General features: G+C 40.7%; 1 protein-coding gene across 1 annotated transcript; it reads right to left on the bottom strand.

Moving 5' to 3' along the window:
• Positions 1-698: 698 nt before the first annotated feature.
• On the bottom strand, positions 699-8,881 carry LOC125133415 (L-amino-acid oxidase-like). The gene is made up of 6 exons (XM_047791522.1): positions 8,851-8,881; positions 6,987-7,201; positions 6,189-6,301; positions 4,616-4,817; positions 3,685-3,818; positions 699-3,165 (listed from the first exon to the last, which is right to left on the bottom strand). Exons 1-6 carry the CDS (start codon positions 8,879-8,881, stop codon positions 2,340-2,342), a joined length of 1,521 nt encoding a protein of 506 aa, XP_047647478.1. The 3' UTR covers positions 699-2,339.
• Positions 8,882-26,774: the final 17,893 nt, after the last annotated feature.

The following is a 26,774-nucleotide window of genomic DNA, read 5'->3' as shown; positions in this document are numbered from 1 at the left end:
GTCCTCTTCTTAGCCTAGGGGTTCTTGATGAGCCCTTCCCAAGGGACCTTGTTCTCCCCCGGTCCTGCCTTCTTCTCCTTTCTCTACTTAGACTCCACTGGGCCAGGGTTCCTCCTCTCTTCTGAGAGCCTCAAGAAGGCATGGCCTTTGTCATGACATTAATGGGGTTACCAAAGATAAACAGTGCAAGAGACAGTTTGGAAAATGACCCCTCCCTTGATGGAGCCAGTTTCTAGGAGGGTCACTGTGTGTACCGGGGCTGTTGGTGGTGAACCGTCTTGCACGGGAAGCCCCAAGGGAGCTGGTTTAACCCAGCCCTGGAATGGCTCAGCTATATTCCCTGGCCTAACCCAGAGAAGTTGCAGTTTTCGGTATACATCTGTTGCATTTATCTGCCTAGCATACTCCTCTTAAGAGATTTTTCCATTATCTGCTTCCACTGGCAGCCGGAAGGGGCTCCTTGTCAGACAAGATCTACTTTCTAGGCTGAGGGGTGGGCAGCCAAGCAGGTGGATGGACAGGATGAAACATCAATGAATGCCCTGGGAGACAGCAACCCTTTCTTTTCCCTGGATGACAACCTATGATGACATGATCTTGGAGTCGATCCTGACTGTATTCCTTAACAGAAGAATAAAGGAAGTTGTATTAGTTTCCTAGGGCCTATAGAAAATCACTCAAAAATTAGATGGCTTAAAAGAGCAAATATTTATTTTCTTGCAGGAGGCTAGAAATTCAAAATCAAAGTGCCAGCAGGGTTGATTCCTCCTGGAGCCTGAGGGAGAGTCTATTCCATGCCTCCTCATAGTTTTTGGAGGTTCCTAGAAACCCTTGGGATTCCCTGGCTTGTAGATGTATCACTCCAATCTGGCTCCATCGTCGGTTCATGGCTGTCTTCCCTCTGTACATGTTTGTATTCAAATCTCCCTCTTATCAGGACACCGCTTATTGGATTAGGGTCCACCCTAATCCAGTGTGACCTCATCTTTGCTTGATTCCATTTGCAAAGACCCTATTCCCAAATGCATTCACCTTCACAGGTTTTGGGTGAATATGAACTTTTGGGGCCATCGTTCAACTTAATACAGAAACTAATTTAGGAAAGCATAGTCAAGAAGTGGAGAAAGAGAAAACCTCAGTGATGACTTATTGATTCCCGAACCCAATTGCTCTGGACTTTTCAGAAATTTGAGCCAGGACATTCCCTTTCCCTTAAGGCAGTTTGGGCTTGATTTCCAGCGCCTGAAACGGAAGCATCCTTACTAATATAGGGTGCTTGGAAAATCAAAGTTAAGTAGGCTGGGGTCCTAAAAATAGGCCAAATGCAGTAAGAAAATGTGCTTCTTTTCTCTATCTCTTCCTCCTGTGAAATGACAGTCTCAGGACATAACACTCTGTATTTCATCACATACTGGTCTCCAGCGTCCTCCTGGTAAGAATGTTCTCAGGTTTCCCAGAGGGTTTTCCAGTTTATTTAATTCTTCCTTTTGCCTACTTGGACCCAAGTACCCAGAAATGACCTATGTAGTAATTATATAACAACGCAAGAAGATCCATAGTCCAAATGTTTGGGGTTCTCGGTAGGAAGGCTTGTGGCTCACAGGAGAGATCCTCGGGGTTTGCTGTGTGACCACTAAGGAAGGATTTGGGAGAGGAAATAGTTTCACTTGGGCCTGGAAGGACAGAGCAGGTGTTAGTGAGGAGCAGCGTGGGGAGGAAGCATGTAGAATGGGCTTGGTGTCCTCCCAGAGGGAGGTAAAAGCAGGGGGGTGAGTTCTGGTTGGTGATGCGGAGGTCAGAGTGGAGGGGAAAAGTCCACAGGCCAGGAGATCTCGAGCAGGCTCAAAAAGAGAAAAAAGAACTCTGATCTCTCCCATCCATCTGGACTGCGGGTGGGCAGAGATGGGAGGCCTTGGCTCAAGTTTGCCGTGCTGCGGGTTTGTGTGGTCAATCTGTGGTTTAACGTTGCTGTGGTTTGGGTTTGCCTGTTTCTTTAGGGGCTTCTAGTTGTAGATGACAGGGTGTTGCTGAAACCTTTCTCTTTTGCTTGTTACTGTTACGCAAGCTCAGGACTGGTTCTAGCACACTCCATCCTTGAGTTTTTCTTTCTCTCTCCAAATATCTCTCCTGACTCTGCTGATCCTTCTCTTTGCTGGCAGGAGAGAGAATAAAAGGGGGTGATGTTTCCTGTGGACTTGCCAACTGGGTTCTTTGGTATTTGGGGGTTCCTGTTTGCGGGCCAGGGGGATGAATGGTGATGCCTCCCCAGGGCCTCTGCCTCCAACTCCCACTTTGCAGCTTTTGCTTCCTGCCAGATCCCTTGGGGATTTCTCTCAGTGTTAGACAAGGTCCTGGCTGTTGGTGAAGGTCTTCTGTCCCCCGGTGGCCTCCTCGTCCACAGCAGCCTGGATGTCCCTAGCTGCCCGGAGGCCAGATTTAATGGCAGTGTCTATCCAGGCGTGGGGCAGGCTGGTATGCTCGCCAGCAAAGTAGATGCGGTCCTCTGGCTGGAAGAGCTGCTGCGAATAGTCCGCAAATTGATAGGGTGTGAACTCAGTGAAAGCACCCATGATGAGGGGCTCCAGAGACCAGCGCTTGAGCACAGACGAGGGGCACCTGCGCCGCAGCTCCTCCTTGGGCATCTGGTGCACGGCCGCCAGGTCCTCCAAGACGATATCCACAACCTGGTCCTGGTTCATGGATAGAAAGAAGAGGGAATCATCGTCCATGGTGTAGGAGGCTAGCAGCACACCCTTGCCTCTGGGGAAGCTGTGGCTGGGGTAGTAGATGTAGCGTGAGGGCCGGTCGGTGACGGAGATCCCGCCCCGGATGCCATCCCGCTCCCAGAAGGACTCGTTGCAGGCCAGAACCACTTTGGTGGCGCTGGTGTAATGCACCGAGCGAAGCGCATCCATCTTGCCCAGGGAGAGTGGTGGCTCGAAGGTGATGAGGCGCGTGGCCTTAGCTGAGGCTGAAATGATAACAAAGTCCGTGGCGAGGGTGTGTGGCGTTGAGTTGGGTTTGCCCACTTGGTAGGAAATCCGGACCTCAGGCCCATCTCTCACTACTGTCTTCACCTTGGAGCCTAGATGGATGGTGCCAGGCTTCAAGCTCATATTGAGGGCTTTGGGGAGCTGGTCAAAGCCACCAGTGATCTCAGAAAAGCTGCATATGGGTGAAGAGAAGAGAGAGGGTGAATGTGGTAAACCTGAGGTTGCAGCAGAGATCCCGGTCTGAAAAAAGAGGGAACTAGCCTCCTGTGGCCCACGCTGGATGCTTCACATACATCACCTTAACTAATCTCTGTAAGGGAGGGATTACTGTAGAATTTTATACGTTGGAAAGTGAGCACCCAGAGAAAAGGGACTGTCCCATGATGACATGCACAGTCTAGCTCCAAAGCCTATGGATTCAGCCACCATGCAAGAAAGAGTCCTGAAGCCCTGGGTTTGGATTTTGGCTCTAGCCCTTGCCCATGTTGCATGACCCTGGGTAAGTTACATAACTTTTCTGAGCCTCAGCATCATCACTAAAATGGCTCTGAAGTACAGTGCCTACTTTCCAGGTGATGTTAGCATTAAATGTGACAATTCCTGTTAACGGCTTAGCAGGGTGCCTGGCACATAGTAATGACTCAATAATCCAAGGCTCCTTTCTCTGTTCTGAGGGTTGGAGGAGCCTTACTTGTCACTCTCGAAGATCATGTCAGCCTGCAGGGACTCCAGGAGGGACTTAGAGTGTCCAGACTCCTCATTCAGCACATCCCCGATCATCTTCACTGCTCCTTGGCTCAGCATCCCTTCCTTCAGCAGGTAAGCCTGTGGGGAGGGAGAAGCACCAGATAGAGGGCTGCCTATGTAGGAAGGGGCCTCAGCAGGGGCCTGGGGCAGGAAAGCAGGGACTGGACTCCAGAGAGGTTAAGCCTGGGGCACTGGGACAAGAGGACCCTGGGAGGCAGGGGACAACCAAGGGGACTAGGTTGAGCACAGACCCCCTTTCAACCCTATCCTGGGACTTCTTTGCCTCTCACCTTGGTGGAGTAAGAATCACAAAAGGACAACAGATGGCTGCAGTTGAAAATTTTCATATTTCTTTTGAGCTGCAGAGGTGAGGAAGGGAGAGCAACTTTAAAGTTATAGAGCCAGAGGCAGGATTCTTGGGTTCTCTGATTTTTCCTTTGAAGAGGGTGGGGGCAAAGAGGGAGCAGATGAAGGACCAGGGGAAGGGTGCTTCCAGGACTTCCTAAATTTCCTCTTTCCCTCTAAATCTCTCCCCTTCATTTAAAAACCTTTGGAGACTAAAGTTTAAGGTGAAGACATTTATTGCAATCTAGGAGGCTTGATTCATTACCAAGGGTTGGATTACCTGGTGATGCCCTTTCCTTCCACTGCTTAATCAATCAAGAAATGGGCCACTGGATCACATGGGGTCAGAAGAGATAGGGCTGGGCACTCGTGGTGGGGTGGCACCGTTCTTACAGGGTGTTAGAAGGAAGCCAGACCAATCAGCAGAGCACTGGGCAGGAGCCAGGTGGCCTGGGTCCATCCATTAACTTGCCAGGTGACCTATGGACCCTGTTCTTTCCTGAGTCTGGGATGGGTGAGGCAGGAGTCACCTTTTCAATGGACTGGTAGAAGAGATGCATAGCGTTCTTGCCCTTTTCTTTTGGGTTCATGGAATAGCCTAGGAGCTCTGGGTTGGCCTTGACCTCCCTGGTACGATAGTGTCTTCCATTGATGAGGAACCAGGTGTTACCATCATATTGGATGAACTTGTTCAGCCTCAGGCCCAGCTTCCTGACGTAGGTGTGGACCAACCTGGAGTGGATACAAGCAAAACATGGCACCTGTCCCAAGGGCACCTTGTTCCTGCTGACCTCACAATGGAAATCATTTCTGGGAAAACCAGTTTCTTCACATGCCCAAGGAGCTCAGACTAACTGCTTCCTCATCTCTAACCTTGCCTTCTCTTGCTGCAGCATTCTTTTCCTTCTGATTTTGCCCCAAGGGAGATAGGGAGTAGGGAGCTCACCCATCACTGAATGAATGACTTTAAGGAAATCCCAGCATATAGAACTCACATATAGAGACAAGAGATATTTTGTTTTGGACAGTATTTTAAATTCCATTTCTAAGTAAGTTTGAGGCCATATCTAAAGACTCCTACTTTGGGCTGGTATTGTTAATTTTTGTTTTTGGTAGTGTTTGGAGGGAAATCTCAGATTCACTTTCCAATGAGGCAAAAAAGAAGTCATATTTTTGGAGGTATATGGGACACCTGGCAAGGAATCTTTTTTGTCTTGGATGCCCTAGAACCAGGAGCTGGATTCTCTTCCAGGAGTCTGTTCTGATGAAGGGATTGAGCATGTGCCTTTTTTTTTCATGCTTTTTAGGGCTGCCCCTGCAGCATATGGAGGTACCCAGGCTAGGGGTCAAATCTAAGCTGTAGTCATCATCCTACGCCACAGCCATAGCAACATCAGATCTGAGCTACATCTGAAATCTACGCCACAGCTCACAGCAACGCCAGGCCCTTAACCCACTGAGCAAGGCCAGGGATTGAACCCGCAACCTCATGGTTCCTAGTTGGATTCATCTCTGCTGCGCCACGACGAGAACTCCCTGAGCATATGCTTTTTGCCACGTGCCTCCTTGATTTTGAGGAGGAGCTCTGTCACTTTCTCTGAGGAGAAACTTGGGTGGGGTATCCCTTAATATCTCTGAGCCTGGTATCTTGATTTGTGAATAGGAGAACTAAGAGTGTTTAATTGGAGGGTTGTGAAGATCAAATGAACAATGCCCATGCAGTGCTTATCAGAGGGCCAGGCACACAGTACGTGTTCAACAAATGGCAGCTGTTATTCTTATTCTGAACAGTTATTATTGTGCAGCTCACTGTAGTATAATTGACGTGTACATAACTGCCTGTATATATAGTACACAGCTTGATGAGTTAATGGTAACTCTTGTCATTTTTAGTTTGGGATCTGCCCCTTCCTGTATGTCCCTGGACTCTGAGCTTCGCTCACCTCTGTGAAGTGGGAGACCAGTGTGAGTCCTGATTTGCAGGACTGAATCACATGAGGTAGTGGATCTGAAAGGGCTCCAATGTGATGGCAGCAGAGTTCCCTTCCTACTCTTAATTCTGCCTCCTTGCCTGTCGCCCCGCCCCTTCCCTGGGAGACTTACCTGTGGGACTCTGGGATTCGCATGGCCCCCAGTTCAGAGTACCAGCCCTCCTTCTCATTCCTGAATGTGACCACTCGCCCCCCGACATGGTCGCTGGCTTCCAGGACAGTTACCTGGTGTCCAGAGAGGCTGCTGTCATTCCCAGGGTCATGCTCTCCCTTCTCACTCCCTCTGCTCCCAGCTCACCAACTACAGGTTCTAGCCTGGAATTCCCAGCAGCAGATTCCTGGATGTATGTGCAGGATAACCAAACGGGGGGTGAGGGGTGGTTCTCCCAAAGGGTCCTGAGTAATGTCAGTGTTGCAGAAGAGCTCCACGGTGGCAGGGCTCAGAAGGCCTCTTGGCCCTTTCTGGTTAGCATAGCCCTTCCCTACTTTTATTTCCAAAAGAACACAAGTTGGAGTTCCCGCTGTGGCTCAGTGGGTTACAAACCCAACTAGTATCCATGAGGATGTGGGTTCAATCCTTGACCCCACTCAGTGGTTGAGGATCTGGCATTGCCATGAGCTGTGGCTGTGGTCTGTCTAGTCAGCAGCTGCAGCTCCGATTCGACCCCTAGTCTGGGAACCTCCACATGCCACAAGTGTGGTCCTAAAAGGCAAAACAAACAAATAAAAGAATGCAAGTTGCAGTCAAGGCTTGGGGAACCCAGATTTTTGAGGAGCAGTAACTAAGGGCTGAGAGACCTGGCAGTTAGGTGCAGTTGCCTGAAGGGTTGGCATAACCCACTCCTTTTTTTTCCCACCCAGTGAAGCAAACTGGAGGAGAATGGTTGAGGCCCCTCCAAGGCCTGCTTACCTGATGGCCTGCGTCCTGCAGGGCCTTGGCCGCTGTCAGCCCTGACATGCCAGCTCCCACTACCACCACACGCTTGGGCAGCGGGGAGAAGTGGAGGCCCTTCTGGGCTGTGACAAGGATAGACTCATATTCAGGGTCCTGGAAGCACTTGACCAAGTCCTTATATTCGCCAAAGCAGCTGGGAGTAGCCAACAAGAGCCCCAAGATCAGGATTCCTGGAACAGAGAAAGGAACGGGGGCTGCCTTTCTGGGGCTCTGTACCCCGCCGTACCCAGGGTGAGCTTGGCTGTGTGAATGAGCAGGAGAGGTAAGGTCAGGCAGTGTCTGTCAATGCGTGGTTCTAAACGTGTGTATCTGTGATGGTGTCTGTGTTGTGTGGGGTATGAGTGGATGTGTGAACTATGCTGGTGTGAGTGGTGTGATTTGTGAATGTTCACACCTGTGCACAGCTCACACCAGCAGAATTCACACATCCATTAATTGGAAAATCATGATTGAGTGCAGCTCTGTATTTGAGAGTAAAGATGCCTGCTTCTGATATGGATGTGTGTATGTGTGTGAGCTTGTCTGTGATCAAGCTGCTGAGATTGTGAGTTTGTGATTGCTGCCCTGTAAACAGTGTGTTGTCTGTGATTTTATGTGAAGGGGGTGTGTTTGTGGGACAGCGAGGGTACCTGACTAAATGTGTGGATAAATCTACATAGAAATGTGAGAGAGGTTGTAGAAATGGGTGTGTGTGGCCTGTGTTTGAAGGAGTGGGGATGATGTATATACATGGGCTTGAGTTTGAGAGAATTGGGTGGCTTCTGCTCTTGTGCTGATTCTGTGTGTGCATTTGAGCATGAAGTTGGGTGAGGGAGCATGAGAGTGTCTGTATTCTTTGGGAATGTGTGCATTTGTGAGGGTGTGTGTGTGTATGTGTGCGTGTCGCACAGTACCCTTCGGGGAGGAGTGTGTGTGAGGCTGTGGCCAGTTTCTCAGTGACTGCCAACCAGTGCCCCATGGCGACTTGGCAGCCCTATTATCCTTATCTGGCCTCACAGTATTCTTCAAAACCCTCCATATTTCCTCTTGTGCTGTCAAGTTTGGAAACCAGAGTTAATATATAACATGCAATAGTCTGGAGGGACTTGGTTTTCTCCTCTACAGTTAACTGCTCTGCTGTGCAGAGAAATTCACCTGCCTGAAATAGAGCTGAGTGGTTTCCTTGGTCTAAAGTGGAATAGCAGGGGTTATAACCCACGGAGCCCCTTTGCACCAGCCCAAGGTTTTTTGGCAGGACAACTGAAGCTCTCAGAAGATAAGGGATCTTCAGGGGCCACCCACTGAGAAGGGGCAGTGTCACAGCAGGTCCCTAGTACAGGCCCTTCCCAATGCCAGAAGCGTGTTCTGCAGGGGTGAAGCCTTTGAAAAAAGGAGAGGGGTAGCCATGCTCTATGGGGGAGAGACCCAAGCCTCCGCACAGCCCCACCAGGCCTACCTCACCCTCTGAATCCCTCCCTACCCCTGACACCTTTTCCTATCTCCACAAGCTACCACCACTCTTGTCTCCATCTGCGTGTCCTCCCCCGTGAGTGGCCCCAGCCCCCAGACTCATTCTCCAGACCCGTATCCATTCTGTTGACTCGCTTTCAACACCTGGACCTATCCATAGCCCCTGACCTAGCTCCTGTGCCATCTCAGTCCCCACCTTCCCTCTTCTGGCCTGGGCCTCTGCCCAGACTCCCCTTTGGACCTGTCTCAACCCTTCCTGGCCCATTCCCACTCCCCAGTCTAGCTCCTCTCCATGTTTCAGCATCCATTCCCTTCCTTCTCAGATGCCTCTTTCTCAGACCTAGAGGAGGGACACTCCCCCACCCCTTACCTTTCATCATGACCATGGCCTTGCAGCTCATGCTGAGACCGGGGCAACTCTCCCTCTCTTTATGAGGCGCCAGCTCCACCCAGCACTAGCTGGCCTCACCCCATTAGGCTGCCCGAGGGCCCAATTGGCTGGACCAAGCAGAGAAGCCCAGCCCTCAAGGCCTGGGTTGTCAGGTGAGATGATCAACCCCAGCCAATGGGAAGGAGGGCTTGTGAGAACCAGGTAGACCCTCCTAAACCCACTGAGACTATCTCCCAGGAAGGGGCAAGGGCCAGAATGAGGGCTTGGGCTGGCATGGAAGCCCAGTGTCTGGACCCCACGAGAGAATGTCCCTGTTCTACTGCTGTCTCACTGTGGAGCCTTCTGCTCCAAGGTGGGGATTCTAGCCATGAGTTCCCCTGGGAGGGTTAGGCTCTCTCCGCCCCTGTCGGGTGCGCTCTCTGCAAGCAGAGCAGAGGTCTCTGGTCCAGCCAATTTGCAGTGAGGATTAGGTTTTTGTTTTTTGTTTTTTTCTCCTTTCCTCTCGGTCCCCCAGGGCTTCCTTAGGCATAGGAGGGCTTCTCTGGCACTGAAATTTATTCTCCCAGGGAAACAGGCCAGTTGGCTATGGTGCCAGTACCAGCTCTTTGTTCTTTGTGTACAGTGCAGGTGGAGACAGGCTGGCTGGGGAGAGAAGTGGGCAGGAAGCATGCACGGAGCAGCAGCATGGGGCTGGGGCTGGGGACAGGAGTGCTAGCAGACACTCGGCAGCTGGGACACAGGGCGCAGATCCTGGGCACCAGGATGGCAGGGAGGAAAGGGCAGCAGCAATGGAACCAAACAGGACTGGGTTCGAATCCGGCTTTGTTGTGCCGTGGCTGTGTGTCCTCTTATACGCCTCTGAGCCTAGAATTCCTTATCTGTAAAATGGGGCAAAGATACTTTCTTTACAGAGTATTTCAAGGACTTAATGGGATGGTGTGTGAGGAGTCTGGCATAGGTACATACCTAAGCAGGTTTCCCTCTTTCCTTTTGGAGACAGAGTTTGTCACATACGCACACAACTGTAATTTCTTCAAAACGGTGGTAGTTTCTGCACCACAGGTTTGCCGGAAGCACAAGGTGGAATGATGCTTGGAGACGTACTGTGAACTGCTGGGCTTAAGATGCAGGTTGAAGACTCTCTCTCTTGCTCTCCCTCTATTATTGATTCTTTTAATTTTAATAGCTTTATTGAGATATAATGTATACTTGATACAGTTCACCCTTTAGAAGTGAACAGTTCAATGTTTCTTTTTAGTGTATTCACAGTTTTGCTATCACTGCAATTAATTTAAAAACATTTGCATCATTCCAAAAGAAATACTACAACCTGTAGCCATCACTCCCTAGTTTCTTCATCCCCCCACCCCCCAGCCCCTGTTCTGCTTTCTGTCTCTTTGGATTTGCCTATTCTGGACATTTTATATAAATGTAATCATATAATATGTGGTCTTCTATGACTGTGTGTCCTGTCTTTGAACATATCTTCAAGATTCATCCATATTGCAGCATTTCTTTTTGTGGCTGAATATAATACTTCATTTGTGGCTGAATAATATTCCATTTGTACAACATTTTGCTCATCCATTCATCATTTGAGTTTGGCCATTATATTTTCTTGGGAAAGTTCAAGAAGGAGTGGTGTTAATTCTTCAAATGATTGGTAGAATTCACCCTTGAAGCCAACTGGTCCTGGGCTTTCATTTGTTGGGAGGTTTTTTTTTTTTTTAATTACTGATTCAATCATTTTATTTCTTGTAAGTGTGTTCAGATTTTCTGTTTCTTCTTGAATCAGCTTGGTAGTTAGTGTGTTTCCGAGAATTCATCCATTTCATCCAGTTTATCTAATTTGCTGGCAGGTAATGGTTCTGTATTTCATTATAATCCTTTTACTTTTGTAAGGTTGGTAGTAATGACCCCACTTTCATCTCCAATTTTATTAATCCGAGTCTTCTCTATTTTTCTCTTAGTCTATCTAGCTACATGTTTGTCAATTTTGTTGAACTTCTTGAGACCCACCTCTAGCCTTTGTTGATTTTGTCTGTTATTTTCTATTCTCTATTCCATTTATCTCTGCTCTAATCTTTATTATTTCCTTCCTGGCTTTAGCTTTTCCAAACTTGGGTAGAATTTACTTTTTTTTTTTACCCTCACCCCCAGTTTATTGACATGTAAATTTAGCTTATTGATTTGAAATTTCCCTTCCTCCTCCTTTTTTATAAAAGACATGATGTATTTATTTAAAATTTAGAAATTGAAATATAGTTGATTTATAGACTTGAGTTAGTTTTAATGTACAGAAAAAAGTTGTATATATTCTCTTCCATAATGGGTTATTGCAGGGTATTTGTAGTTCTTTGTGCATAACAGTTAAGTCCTTGTTGGTTTTCTATTTCATATATAGTAGTATGTATATTTTAATTTCAAACTCCTAATTTATTCCTCTCCTCACCTCCCCAGATGCCCAGGAGTGGGATTGCTGGATCAAATGGTACTTCTATGTTTAGTTTTCTGAGGAATCTCCATACTGTTTCCACAGTGGTTGTACCAATTTACAATCCCACCAACAGTGTAATAGGGTTCCCTTTCCTCCACACCCTCTCCAGCACTTATTGTTTGCAGACTTTTGGATGATGGCCATTCTGGCTGGTGTAAGGTGGTACCTCAGAGTGGTTTTGATTTGCATTTCTCTAATGATGAGTGATGTTGAACATCTTTTCATATGGTTTTTAGCCATATGTATGTCTTATTTGGAGAATTGTCTGTTTAGATCTTCTTCCCATTTTTTGATGGGGTTGTTTGTTTTTTTTTTTTGGTATTGAGTGGTAGGAGGTGTTTATAAATTTTGGACATTAATCCCTTGTCAGCTGATTCATTTGCAAAGATTTTCTCCCATTCTGTGGGTTGTCTTTTTGTTTTGTTTAGGGTTTCCTTTGCTGTGCAGAAACTTTTAAGTTTAATAAGGTACATTTGTTTATTTTTGTTTTTACTGTCATTACTCTAAGAGGTGGATCTGAGGAGATGTTGCTGTGGTTTGTGTCAGAGAGTGTTTGGCCTCTGTTTTCCTCTAAGTGTTTTATAGTATCTGGTCTTATATCTAGGTCTTCGATCCATATTGAGTTTACTTTTGTGTATGGTGTTAGGGAGTGTTCTAATTTCATTCTTTTCCATGTGGCTGTCTAGTTTTCCCAGCACCACTTAATGAACAAGCTATCCTTTCTCCACTGTATATTCTTGCCTCCTTTGTCATAGATTAGTTGGCTGTAGGTGCATGGGTTTAATTCTGGGCTTTCTATCCTGTTCCACTGATCTAGATTTCTGCCTTTGTGCCAGGACCACATGGTTTTGATGACTGTAGCTTTGTAGTATAGTCTGAAGTCCGGGAGCCTGATTCCTCCAGCTCCATTTTTCTTTTTCAGGATGTCTTTGGCTATTCTGGGTCTTTTGTGCTTCCACACAAACCTTAAAATATTTTGTTTGAGTTCTGTGAAAACTGTCCTTGGTAATTTGATAGGGATTGCATTGAATCTGTAGATTGCCTTGGGTAGGATAGTCATTTTGATAATATTAACTCTTCCAATCCAAGAGCATGGTATGTCTTTCCATCTGTTTGTGTTCTCTTTGATTTCTTTCATCAGTGTCTTATAGTTTTCAGAGTATAGGTCTTTTGTCTGTTTATGTAGGTTTATTCCTAGGTATTTTATTCTTTTGGATGTGATGGTAAACGGGATTGCTTCCCTAATTTCTCTTTCTGATGTTTTTTTTAGTCGATTTCTGTTTATGAATTTTGTAACCTGGGGCGTTGCCAAATTCATTGATGAGCTCTAACAGTTTTCTGGTAGAGTCTTTAGGGTTTTCTAGGTATACTATCATGTCATCTGCAAATAGTGATAGTTTTACTTCTTCCTTTCCAATTTGGATTCGTTTTATTTCTTTTACTTCTCTGATAGCTGTGGCTAGGACTCCCAAAACTATGTTGAATAGTAGTGGTGAGAGCAGACATCCTTGTCTTGTTCCTGATCTCAGCGGGAATTCTTTCATCTTTTTACCATTGAGAATGATGTTAGTTCTGGGCGTCATATATGGGCTTTATTATATTGAGGCAGGTTCCCTCTATGCCCACTTTCTGAAGGACTTTTTCAGAAATGGGTGTTGGATTTTGTCAAAGGCTTTTTCTGCATCTATTGAGCAAATCATATGGTTTTTATTCTTCAGTTTGTTAATTTGGTATATTGATTGTGGTTTTAGTTTGCATTTCCCTGATGATTAATGATGTGGTATATCTTTTCATGTGCCTGTTGGCTATCTACAGGTGCTCTTTGAAAAAAATGTCTATTCAGATCCTCTGCCCGTTACACCATGTAGTTTTTTTATGTTCAATTGTATGAGTTCTTTGTATCTTTTAGATAATAACCTCTTACGGATATATCATTTACAATTATCTTGTACATTAATTAGGTGATCTTTTCCTTTGTTGATAGTTTCCTTTGCTGTGCAAAAGCTTTTTTGTTCAATGTAGTTCCATTTATTTATTTCTGCCTTTGTTTCCTATGTATGAGGAGACATATCTACAAAAATATTACTGAGGCCAGTGATGTAGAGCTAACTACCTATGTTTTCTTCTGAAAGTTTTATGATTTCAGGTCTTACATTTAAATCCTTAATCCATTTTGAACATATTTTTGTGCATGTTGGGAGAGAATAGTCCAGTTTGATTAATTTGCACATAAATAACCAGTTTTCCCAACAGCATTTATTGAAGGGCCTATCTTCCCCATTGTGTACTCTTGCCTTCTTTGTTGTAGACTGTCAATACAAATGTAGTTTCTGGGCCCTCTACTCTGTTCCATTGATCTGTATCTGTTTTTGTGCCAGTACCATAACCCTTTGATGACTGAGCTATGTAGTGTACTTTGAAATCAAGGAAATATCTTTCTCAAGATTGTTTTGGATATTTAGGATCTTTTGTTGTTCCATACAAACTTTAGAATTATTTTTTCTAGTTCTGTGAAAAATGTCATTGGTATTTTGACAGGGATTGCACTGAATCTGTAGATTGCCTTGGGTAGTATGGTCATTCTAACAATATTAATATTTCCATTCCATGAATATAGTCTATCTTTCCATCTGTCATTTTCAATTTCTTTAATTAGTGTCTTATAGACTTTTGAGTACAGGTCTTTTGCCTTCTTAGGTAGATTCATTCCTAGGTATTTTATTATTGTAATCCTATTGTAAATGCAATTGTTTTCTTAATTTTTATTTCTGATAGTTCATTATTAGTGTATAAAAATACAACAAATCTATATTAATTTTATATCTTACAACTTTACTGAATTCATTTATGAGTTTTACTAGTTTTTCAGTGGCATCTTTAGGACTTTCTATGCAGATTATCATGTCATTTGCAAACAGTAATGGTTTTACTTCTTCCTTTCCAGTTTGGGTTCCTTTTATTTCTTTTTCTTGCCTTATTACTGCTAAGACTTCCAACACTATTGTGAATAAAAGTGGTGAGAATGGGTATTCTTGTGTTGTTCCTGATCTTAGAGGAAATACTTTCAACTTTTCACCATTGAGTATGATGTTAGATATGGGCTTAATGCATACAGCCTTATTTAATTTGAGGTTTGTTTCTGCTACACCTACATTCTGGAGAGTTTTATTCTAAACAGATGTTGAATTTTTCAAAAGTTGCATCTATTGAGATAATCACATGATTTTAATTATTCAGTTTGTAATGTGGTGTATCACATCAATTGATTTGTGGATATTGCATCCCTGGGATAAATCCCACTTGATCATGGTGCATGATCTTTTAAATGTATTCTTGGGTTCAGTTTGCTAATATTTTGTTGAGGATGTTTGCATCTGTTTTTATCAGTGATGTTGGCCTATAATTTTCTTTGTGTGATATTTGGTTTGGGATCAGAGTGATACTGGCCTCATTGAAATTAGTTCAGAAGTGATTCTTTCTGTGCAATTTTTTTGGAATAGTTTAAGGAGGGTAGGTGTAAACTAAGTATTTGTTAGAATTTAACTATGAAGCCATCTGGTTCTGGACTATTTTGGGGAGGAATTTTTTTAAAATATAGAACTGATTCAATTTCATTTTTGCTTAATTGGTCTGTTTATATTTTTAAATTTCTTCCTAATTTAGTCTTAGAGCTTGTACATTTCTAGGAATTTGTCTTTTTCTTCCAGGTTGTTCATTTTATTGGCATTTAATTGTTTGTAATAATCTGTTATGATCCTTTGTATTTCTGTGGTGTCAGTTGTAAATTCTTTTTCATTTCTAACTTTATTGATTAAGGTCCTTTTTTTCTCTTCTTTTAAATTAAAATTTATTTTTTAAATTGAAGTATAGTTGATTTGTGTTAGTTTTTGGTGTACAGCAAAGTGATTCAGGTATATTCTTTATATATGTGTGTATATAAATTCCTTTTCACATTCTTTTCCATTATGGTTTATTATAGATTATTGAATATAGTTCCCTGTACTATACAGCAGGATTTTTCTTTTTGTCTTTTGTCTTTTTAGGGCTGCAACCACAGCATATGGAAGTTCCCAGGCTAGGGGCCTAATCAGAGCTGTTGCTGCTGGTCTACGCCAGAGCCACAGCAACACCAGATCTGAGCTGCATCTGTGACCCACACCCCAGCTCATGGCAACGCTGGATCCTTAACCTACTGAGCAAGGCCAGGGACTGAACCTGCAACCTTATGGTTCCTAGTCAGATTTGTTTCCGCTGCACCACGATGGGAACTCCTATACAGTAGGATCTTTTTGTTTATCTATTTCATATATAGTAGTTTGTATCTGCTAATCCAAAACTCTTAATTTATCCCTTCCCCCTTTCAACTTTGGTAACCATAGTGTGTTTTTGTAACCATGTATGTGAGTCTGTTTCTGTTTCATAAATAAACCCATTTGTGTCATAATATTATTTATTTTTATTTTAGGATGACCATTTGTCATATATTATTTATTTTTATCTTAGGATGAAAGATTCTTTTAAAATTTATTTTATTTTATTGATGTATAGTTGATTTACAATGTCCTGTTAGTTTCAGATGTATAGCAGTGATTCTTCTTTATATATATATATATATATATATATATATATATATATATACAAAACATTGAATATGGCCTATTTCTGTTTTGTAAATAAGTTTGTGTCTTTTTTAGATTCCACATTAAGTGATATCATATGATATTTTCTTTGGCTTGTTTAGTATGAAAATTTCTATGTCCATCCATGTTGCTGTAAATGGCATTATTCCATTCTTTTTTATGGCCAAGTAATATTCCATTGTATGTATATATACCACACACACTTCTTTATCCAATCCTCTGCTGATGGACATTGAGTTTTCCATGTCGGCTATTGTAAATAGTGCCACAGTGAACACTGGGGTACATGTGTCTTTTTGAATTATGGTTTTTGTCTGTATATTTGCCCAGAAGTGGGTTTGCAGGATCATATGGTAACTCTAATTTTAGTTTAGTTTTTTTTTTTAAACTGTAAACTCTATACTGTTTTCCTTAGTGGCTGCACCAATTTATATTCCCACCAACAGTGTACAAGTGTTCCCTTTTCTCCATCCCCTCTCCAGCATTTGTTATTTGTAGTTTTTAATGATAGCCATTTTGTCTGGTGTGAGATAATATCTTATTATAGTTTCAATTTGTATTTCTCTAATAATTAGCAATGTTGAGTATCTTTTCGTGTACCTATTGGCCATCTGTGTGTCCTCTTTGGAGAAATGTCTGTTTAGGTCTTCTGCCCATTTTTTGATTGTTTTTTTTTTGTTGTTGTTGTTTTGTTATTGAGTTGTATGAGCTAGTTGTATATTTTGGTAATTAAGCCCTAATTGGTTGCATCATTTGCAAATATTTTCTCCCAGTCCATAGATTGTCTTTTCATTTTGTTTTATCTATCTACCTATCATCTTTTTAGGGCTCCCATGGCATAGGGAGGTTCCCAGGCTAGAGGTTGAATCAGAGCTGTGGCCACCATCCTATGCCACAGCCACAGCAATGCCAGATCCGAGATGCATCTGCAACCTACACCACAGCTCATGGCAATGCTGGATCCTTATCCCACTGAGCAAGGCCAGGGATTGAACCTGTGTCCTCGTGGGTGCTAGTTAGATTCATTTCTATTGAGCCACAACGGAAATACCTTACTTTGTTAATGGTTTCCTTTGGTTTGCAAAAGCTTGTAGTTTGTTGTGCAAAAGCCTGTAAGTTTGATTAGTCTCATTTGATAATTTTTGCTTTCATTTCTCTTGTCTTGGGAGACTGACTTAAGAAAATATTGGTATGATTTATGTCAGAGAATATTTTTGCACATGTTCTCTTCTAGGAATTTTATAATCTTATGTCTTTTATTTAAGTTTTTAAGCTATTTTGGGTTTATTTTTATGTATAGTGTGAGAGTGTATTCTAACTTCATTTATGTGTGGCTGTCCAGCTTTTTTAACACCCTTTGCAGAGGAGATTGTCTTATCTCCATTGTGTATTCTAACCCCTTTGTCAAAGTTTGACTAGGCATGAGGGTTTATTTCTGGACTATTTATTTTTTACTTTTTAGGGCTGCAGCCATAGCATATGGAGATTCTCAGGCTAGGGGTCGAATCAGAGCTGTATCCACACACCTATGCCAGAGCCACAGCAGTGCAGGGTCCAAGCCATGTCTGCAACCTACACCACAGCTAACAGGAATGCCAGATCCTTAACCCACTGAGTGAGGTGAGGGATAAAACCTGAGACCTCATGGATGCTAGTGGGTTCATTAACCTCTGAGCCACTATGGAAACTCCACTGGGCTCTCTATTCTGTTCCATTGATCCATATGTCTGTTTTTGTGCCAATATCACAGTTTTGATTACTGTAGCTTTGTTGTATTGTCTAAAGTCTGGGGGGGTTATGGCCCCAGATTTCTTCCCCCCCCACCTCCAGGGTTGCTTTGGAAATTCTTACTCTTTTATGGTTCCATATAAATCTGAGGATTATTTGTTCTTATTCTATTAAAAAGGTCATGGGTAATTTGATAAGGGTTGCATTAAATCTATAAATTGCTTTTGGTAGTATGGCCATTTTAATGGTATTAATTCTTTCAATCAGGAGCATGGGATATCTTTCCATTTTTTTGAATCCTCTTACTTTCCTTTATTAATATTTTTATAGTTCTCAGCATATAAGTCTTCTCACTTCTTTGGTAAAGTTTATTCCTAGGTATTTTATTTTTCGATGTGATTTAAAAGGGATTTTTTTTTAACTTTCCCTTTCTGATATTTCATTGTTAAAGAAACGCAACCAATTATTGTATGTTAATCTTGTTGGAATTCATGAATGAGTCTTGTTAGATTCATCCCAGGGTCACAAGGATGGTTCAATATACACAAATCAATCAGTGTGATATATGCCATATCAACGAAAGAAAAGGCAAAAAAAAAAAATAAATGATCATCTCAATATATGCAGAAAAAGCATTTGATAAAATTCAATATCCAGGAGTTCCTGTCGTGGATCAGTGGTTAACGAATCCAACTAGGAACTATGAGGTTGAGGGTTTGATCCCTGGCTTTGCTCAGTGGGCTAAGGATCTGTTGTTGCCATGAGCTGTGGTGTAGGTCACAGACGTGGCTTGGATCCCGTGTTGCTGTGGCTCTGGTATAGGCTGGCAGCTACAGCTCCAATTAGACCCCTAGCCTGGGAATTGCCATATGCCGTGGGAGGAGCCCTAGAAAAGGCAAAAGACAAAAAAACAAAAAACAAAACAAAACAAACAAATTCAATATCCATTCATGATAAAAAACTCTTACCAAAGTGAGTATAGAGGGGACATGTCTCAACATAATAAAAGTTTTTTAATAACAAGCCCACAGCCAACATAATACTCAACAGTGAAAAAAATGTAAGCCTTCCTGCAAAATCTGGAAGGGGACAAGGCTGCCCACTCTCACCAGTTTAATTAAATTTAGTATTGGAAGTCCTAGCCACAACAGTCAGAAAATAAAAAGAAATAAAAGATAGCTAAACTGGAAGAGGTAAAATTGTCATTATATGCAGATGACATGATACTATATATATAAAGCCCTTAAGAGTTCACACAAAAACTAGTGCAATGGATAAAAAGTTCAGCAAGGTAGCAGATGCAAGATTAATATACAAAAATTGGTTGCATTTCTCTCACTTTTTCTCTTTATGAGCTTGGATGAAGATTTATCAATTTTATTCATCTTTTCAAAGAACCACCTCTTAGTTTCATTGGTCTTACTACTGCCTTTTTATTCTCTACTTCATTTATTTCTTCTCTGATTTTGGGGGGGCTCTTGTCCTTATTATTTCCTTCCTTAACCTAAGTTTGGGCTTTTTTGCTCTTTTTTCCTAGTTCTTTTAGGTGTGAGGTTTTGTCATTTATTCAGAGATATTCTTGTTCCATGAGTTTGCCTTGTACCACTATAAATTTTCCTTTTAGAAATGCTTTTGCTGCATCACAGAGACTTTGGATCACTGTGTTTTGTTTTCATTTTGTCTCCAGGTAGGAGTGGGATGGACTGGTAGTTTGGGGTTAGTAGATGCCAACTGTTACATTTAGAATGGGTAAGTAATGAGGTCCTACTCTATAGCACAGGGAACTATATCCAGTCTCGGGATAAAACATGATGGAAGATAATATGAGAAAAAAATTATATATATATATGTGTGTGTGTGTGTGTGTATGTATGTGTGTGTATATATATATATAGAGAGAGACAGAGATACAGAGAAATAGGCACATTGTAAATCAACTCTAATAAATTTAAAAAAAATTTATTCTTCCATTTCTTCAGTGAGCAATTAGTTGTTTAGTAGAATATTGTTTAGCCTCCATGTGTTTATTTATTTAAAGTTTTTTTCCCTCATAGTTGATTTCTAGTCTCAGTGTTGTGACTAGGAAAAGATGCTTGATATGACCTTAGTTTTAATTCATTGAAACTTGCTTTGTGACCTAGCATGTGATCCATCTTGGAGATTGTTCCGTGTGCACTTGAAAATAATGTGTATTCTGCTGCTTTTGAAAAGAATGTTCTCTATATATCTATTAAGTACCCCTGTTGCAATGTGTCCGTTAAGGCTACTGTTTCCTTATTGATTTTCTGTCTGGATGATCTACACACTGATGGGGCATTAAACATCCATACCATTATTGTGTTAGTGTCAATTTCTCCCTATGTTTGTTAATATTTGCTTCATATATTTAGGTGCTACTATGTTGGGTGCATATATTTACAATTGTTATATCTTCTTGGATTTATCCCTTGATCATCACATAATGTTCTTTGTCTCTGGTTACAGCCTTTGTCTGAAACTCTATTTTGTCTCATGTAAGTATTGCTACCCTGGCTTTCTTTTTTTCCTATTTGCATGGAATACCTTTTCCATTCCCTCACACATCATTTCAGATATGTGTGCCTTCATATCTGAAATGAGTCTCCTGTAGGTAACATATATTTTGGTCTTATTTTTTGTATTCTTTCAGCACATATATGCCTTTTGATTGAAACATTCAGTCCATTTACCTTTCAATAATCACTGAAAGTTTTATATACATTGACATTTTAATTGTGTTGAAGTTGTTCATGTAGTTATTTTTCTTCCTTTCTTCTTCTGTTGCTCTCTTCCTTTGCTGTTTGCTAACTTATTTAGTATTATGATTGGAATTCTTTCTCTATTGTGTGTGTGTCTATTACAGGCTTTTGGTTTGTGGTTACCATGAGATATGTATATATAGCAATGTAGTAATGTGTGTGTGTATGATTTTTTTAATTTGCTGATTTCTTAAGTTTGGACATATTTTACATTTTAACAAACCTGCATTTTACTCCCCCTCTACAGTTACTGCTTTTAACTTCACATTTTACATTATTTTTCTATCCCTAATTACTTATTATAAAGATGATTTTACTACTTTTGCCTTTTAACTTCCTACTGGCTTTATACTAGATTGATGTACTACTTTTACTGTATATTTGCCTTTACCAATGAGACTTTTCCTTTTGTAATTTTCTTGGTTCTAGTTGTGGTCTTTTCTTTGTTGCCTAGAGAAGTCCCTTTAATATTTCCTGTACAGCTGGTTTGGTGGTGCTGAATTCTTTTAGCTTCGCTTGTCTGTAGAACTTTTGATCTCACCATCAAACTGGTCAGGGAGGGGGGGAAGCTTGTCAAGTAGAGTATTCTTGGTTTTAGGTTTTCTGCTTTCATCACTTTAAATATGTAGTATCACTCCTATCTGGCCTGCAGAGTTTTGCTGCAGGTCAGTTGAAAGCTTTGAGATTTCTCTGATGTGTAACTTGTTGCTTTTAATATTATCTATCTTTAATTTTTGCCATTATAATTACAATATGTCTTAGTGTGGTCCTCTTTGGGTTAATACTGTTTGGGACTCTGATTTCTGAACCAGGGTGTCTGTTTCTTTTTCCAGGTTAGGGAAGTTTTTAGCTACTATGCCTTTGAATATGTTTGCTTCCCCTTTATCTCTCCTCATTCTGGGGCCCATATAATGTGACTATTAATTAGAATGCTTGATGCTGTCCTAGTCATCTTTTATGCTGTCTGCATTTCCTTCTATTTTTTGTTTATCCTACTATGTCTTCCATTTTGCTAAACTATTCCTCTGTATCTTCTAATCTACTGTTGTTTCTGTTTAATTTTTCAGTTATTCTTTTTAAAAATTATTAAAGTATAATTGGTTACAGTGTTTCTTGAATTTTGTTGTACAGCAAAGTATAATTGGTTACAGTGTTTCTTGAATTTTTGTTGTACAGCAAAGTATAATTGGTTACAGTGTTTCTTGAATTTTGTTGTACAGCAAAGTGAATTTTGTTGTACAGCAATCACACACAGTTCTCTGTGCTGTACAGTAGGACCCCATTGCCCATCCATTCCAAATATAGCAGTTTGCATTCCAAAACCCCAAACTGCCCATCCATATCACTCCCTCCCATAAGTCTGCTCTCCTTGGCTGTGATATGTTTCTGTTTCGTAGATAGGATCATCTGTGCCATATTTTAGATTCTACATATAAGTGATATCATATGGCATTTGTCTTTTTCTGGTTACTTCACTTAGTATGAGACTCTCTAGTTCTATCCATTTTGCTGCAAATGGCATTAGTTTATCTTTTTTATGGCTGAGTTGTATTCCATTGTATATATGTACCACATCTTCTTAATCTATTCACCTAGCAATGGACATTTACGTTGTTTCCATGTCTTGGCTATTGTGAATAATGCTGTGCTGAACATACGGGTGCATTTATCTTTTTCAATGTTAGTTTTGTCTGTATATATGCCTGGGAGTGGGATTGCTGGATCATATGGTAGTTCTATATTTAGTTTTCTGAGGTACCTCCACACTGTTTTCCATAGTGTTTGTACCAATTTACATTCCCACCAACAGTGTAGCCTTTTCTCCACACCCTCTCCAGCATTTGTTATTTGTTGATTTACTAATGATGGCCATTCTGACCAGTGTGAGGTGGTACATCATTGTAATTTTGATTTTCACTTCTGTAATAATTAGTGATATTGAGCATTTTCTTTCATGTTCCTGTTAGCTATCCATATGTCTTCTTTGGAGAACTCTCTATTTAGATCCTTTGTCCATTTTTCAATTGGGTTTTTTGTTATTGATGTTGAGTTGTATATGTTTATATATTTTGGAGATTAGGCCCTTGTCTGTTGCATCATTTGCAAAGATTTCTCCCATTCTGTGGGTCATGTTTTAGTTTTTTTAAATGGCTTCCTTTGCTGTGCAGAAGCTTTTGAGTTTAATTAGGTCCCATTGGTTTATTTGTGACTTTATTATTCTAGGTGGTAGATCAAACAAGATGTTGCTGTGATTTATGTCAAAAAACATTCTGCCTATGTTTTCTTCTAGGAGTTTTATAGTAACTGGCCTTATATTTATGTCTTTACCATTTTGAGTTTCTTTTGTATATAATGTTATACAGTGTTCTATTTTCATCCTTTTGTGTGTAGCTTTCCAGTTTTCCCAGCACCATTTATTGAAGAGACTTTCTTCCACTGTATGTTCTTACATCCTTTGCAATAGACGAGTTGACCATAGGTGCTTGGATTTATTTCTGGGCTTTCTATCCTGTTCCATTGATCTATATTTCTGTTTTTGTGCCAGTACCATACTGTTTTGATGACTGTAGCTTTTAGTATAGTCTGAAGTCAGGAAGCTAGATTCCTGTTTTCATTTTTCTTTTTCAATATCACTTTGGCTATTCAGGGTCTCTTATGTTTCCATACAAATTTTAAAATATTCTCTTCTAGTTCTGTGGAGAATGTCCTTGGTAATTTGATAGAGGTTGCATTGAATCTGTAGATTGCCTTGGTAGTATAGTCATTTTCATAGTATTGATTCTTCCAATCCAAGAGCATGGTATATCTTTCTATCTGTGTCATTTTTTTATTTCTTTCATCATGTTTTAAAAGTTTTCAGAGTATAGGTCTATTGTCTCTTTAGATAGGTTTATTCCTAGGTATTTTATTCTTTTTGATGTGATGGTAAATGGGATGGTTTCTCTGATTTCTCTTTCTGATCTTTCATTGTTAGTATATAGAAATGCAATTAATTTCTGTGTATTAATTTTATAGCCTGCAACTTTTCCAAATTCATTGATGAGTTTTCTAGGGGTATCTTTAGGATTTTCTAGATATAGTATCATGCCATCTGCAAACAGTGATAGTTTTACTTCTTTTCCAATTTGGATTCCTTTTATTTCTTTTTCTTCTGATTGCTATGGTTAGGACTTCCAAAACTATGGGAGTGGTAAATAATAATGGTGAAATAATAGTGATGAAAGTGTACATCCTTGTCTTGTTCCTGATCTTAGTGGAAACGTTTTCAGTTTTTCACCATTGAGAATGATATTAGCTGTGGGTTTGTCAGATACGGTTTTTATTACATTGAGGTATTTTCCTTCTATGCCCATGCTCTGGAAAGCTTTTATCAGAAACTGGTGTTGAAATTTTTCAAAAGCCTTTTCTTATCTATTAAGATGATCATATGTGGTTTTTATTTGTCAGTCTGTTGATGTAGTTTATCACATTGATTGATTTGATGATACTGAAGTATCCTTGCATCCCTGGGATAAATCTCACTTGATCATGGTGTATGATCCTTTTAACATATATTTGGGTTTGGTTTACTAGTATCTTGTTGAGGATTTTTGCGTCTATGTTCATCAGTTATATTGGACTGTAATTTTCTTTTTTTGTGGTATCCTTGTCTGGTTTTGGTATCAGGGTGATGGTGGCCTCATAGAATGATACTGGGAGTGTTCCCTCCCTCTGCTGTTTTTTGAAAGAGTTTCAGAAGAATAGGTGCTAACTCTTCTCTGAATGTTTGATAGAATTTAACTGTGTAGCCATCAGGCCCTGGACTTTTGTTTTTTTGGAAGGTTTTTAATTACATTTTCAATTTTTTTGTGATTGGTCTGTTCATATTTTCAATCTCTTCTTGGTTCAGTCTTGGTATGTTGTACCTTTGTAAGAATCCATCCATTTCTTCTAGATTGTCCATTTGATTGAAATATAGTTGCTTAGTCTATTATGATCCTTTGTATTTCTGTGGAGTCAGTTGTAATGTCTCCTTTTTCATTTCTAATTTTATTGATTTGAGCCCTCTCCATTTTTTTCTTGATGAGTCTGGCTAAGGGTTTATCAATTTTGTGGATCTTTTCAAAGAACCAACTTTTGGTTTCATTGATCTTTTCTATTGTTTTCTTTGTCTCTATTTCATTTAATTCTGCTCTTTATGATTTCTTTCCTTCTGCTAATTTTGGGCTTTGTTCTTCCTTCTCTAGTTGTTTTAGGTGTAAATTTAGGTTTTTTTAAAAATAATAGTTGATTTACAATGTTCTGCCAATTTCTGCTATACAGAAAAGTGACGCAGTTTACACACACACATTCTTCTTATCTCATTATCCTCCATCCTTATCCATCACAAGTGATTGGATATCATTCCCTGTGCTATACAGCAGGATCCATTGCCCATGAACTCCAAATGCAACAGTTTGCATCTACTAACCCAAGACTCTCAATCCATCCCACTCCTTCCCCCTCCCCCCAGCAAACACAAGTCTGTCCTCCATATCCATGTCCATGATCTGTTTTGGTTTTGTAGATAAATTATTTGTGCCATATTTTAGAAAGCACATGAAAGTGATATCATATGTGTCTGTCTTTCTAACTTACTTAACTCAGTGTGAGAGTCTCTAGCTCCATCCATGTGGCTGCAAATGACATTATTTTGTCCTTTTTTATGGCTGATTGGTATTCCATTGTATATATGTACCACATTTTTAATCCATTAATCTATCAATGGACATTTACGTTGTCTCTGTGTCCTATTGTGAATAGTGCTATGATGACATACAGGTGCATGTATCTGTTTCAATGAAAGTTTTGTATGGATATATACCCAGGAGTGGGATTTCTGGGTCAGATGGTAGTTCTATATTTACTTTTATGAGGTATTTCCATACTTTTTATGTAATGGTTGACCAATTTCCATTCTCACCAACTGTGAAGAAGGATTACCTTTTCTCCACATCCTCTCCAGCATTTATTGTTTGTTGACCTGTTAATCATGGGCACTCTAACTGGTGTGAGGTGGTAGCTCGTTGTTTTGATTTGCATTTCCCTAATAATTAGTAATGCTGAGCCTCCTACACTGTTGGTGGGAATGTAGATTTGTATAACTATGATGGAGAACAGTATATAGATTCCTTAAAGAACTAAAAATATATCTACCATGTGATGAAGCAATCCCACTCCTGGGAATATACCTGGAGAAAAATGTAATTCAAAAAGATACATGCACCCCACTGTTCACCAAAGCACTATTTACAATAGCCAAAACATGGAAGTAACCTAAATCTTCATTGACAAAAAAGAATTGGAATAATGCCATTTGCAGCAACATGGATGTACCTAGAGATTATTCTAAGTGAAGTAAGTCAGACAGAGAAAGACAAGTATTATATTATATCACTTATATGTGGAATCTTTAAAAAGGATACAAATGAACTTATTACAAGACAGAAGCAGATCACAGACTTTGAAAAAAAAACCTTATGATTCCCTAAGGGGAAAGGCTGTGGGGAGGGACGAATCAGAAGTTTGGGATTGGCAGATGCACACCGTTGGATATGGAATGGATGGTGAACAGGGATCTGCTGTATAGCACAGGGAAATCTACTTAATATTCTGTGATAACCTATATGAGAATGGAGATATATATATATATCTGAATTACTTTGCTGTACAGCAAAAATTAAAACAACAATGTAAATCACTATACTTCAATAAAGTTTTAATAAATTAAAAAACTCTCACCAATGTGAGTAGAGAGGGAACATAACATAATAAAAGCTATTTATAACAAACCTGGAGTTCTCATCATGGCTCAGTGGTTAACGAACCCAACTAGTAATCATGAGGTTGTGGGTTCGATCTCTGGACTCGCTCAGTGGGTTAAGGATCTGGCATTGCCATGAGCTATGGTATGGGTTGCAGATGCGGCTGGGATCTTACAAAGTTGCTGTGGTGTAGGCTGGTGGCTACAGTTCCAAATAGACCTGGGAACCTCCATATGCCATGGGTGTGGTCCACAAAAGACAAAGATAAAAAAATAAAAGCTATTTATAACAAACACAAAGCCGACATAATAGTCACTGGTAAAAAGCTGAAAGCCTTTCAACTAAATCCTGGAAATAGTCAAGGACACTGGCTCTCACCACTTTCATCCAACATAGTTTGGAAGTCCTAGCCACAGCAATCAGAAAAGAAAAATAAATAAAGTGTATTCAAAGTTAGAAGGGAAGAGGTAAAACAATA

This window comes from Phacochoerus africanus, chromosome 8, assembly GCF_016906955.1.
Source record: "Phacochoerus africanus isolate WHEZ1 chromosome 8, ROS_Pafr_v1, whole genome shotgun sequence".
NCBI lineage: Eukaryota > Metazoa > Chordata > Mammalia > Artiodactyla > Suidae > Phacochoerus > Phacochoerus africanus.
The sequence above is the reverse complement of the archived record's forward strand: the minus strand, read 5'-3'. Positions and strand labels throughout refer to the sequence as shown.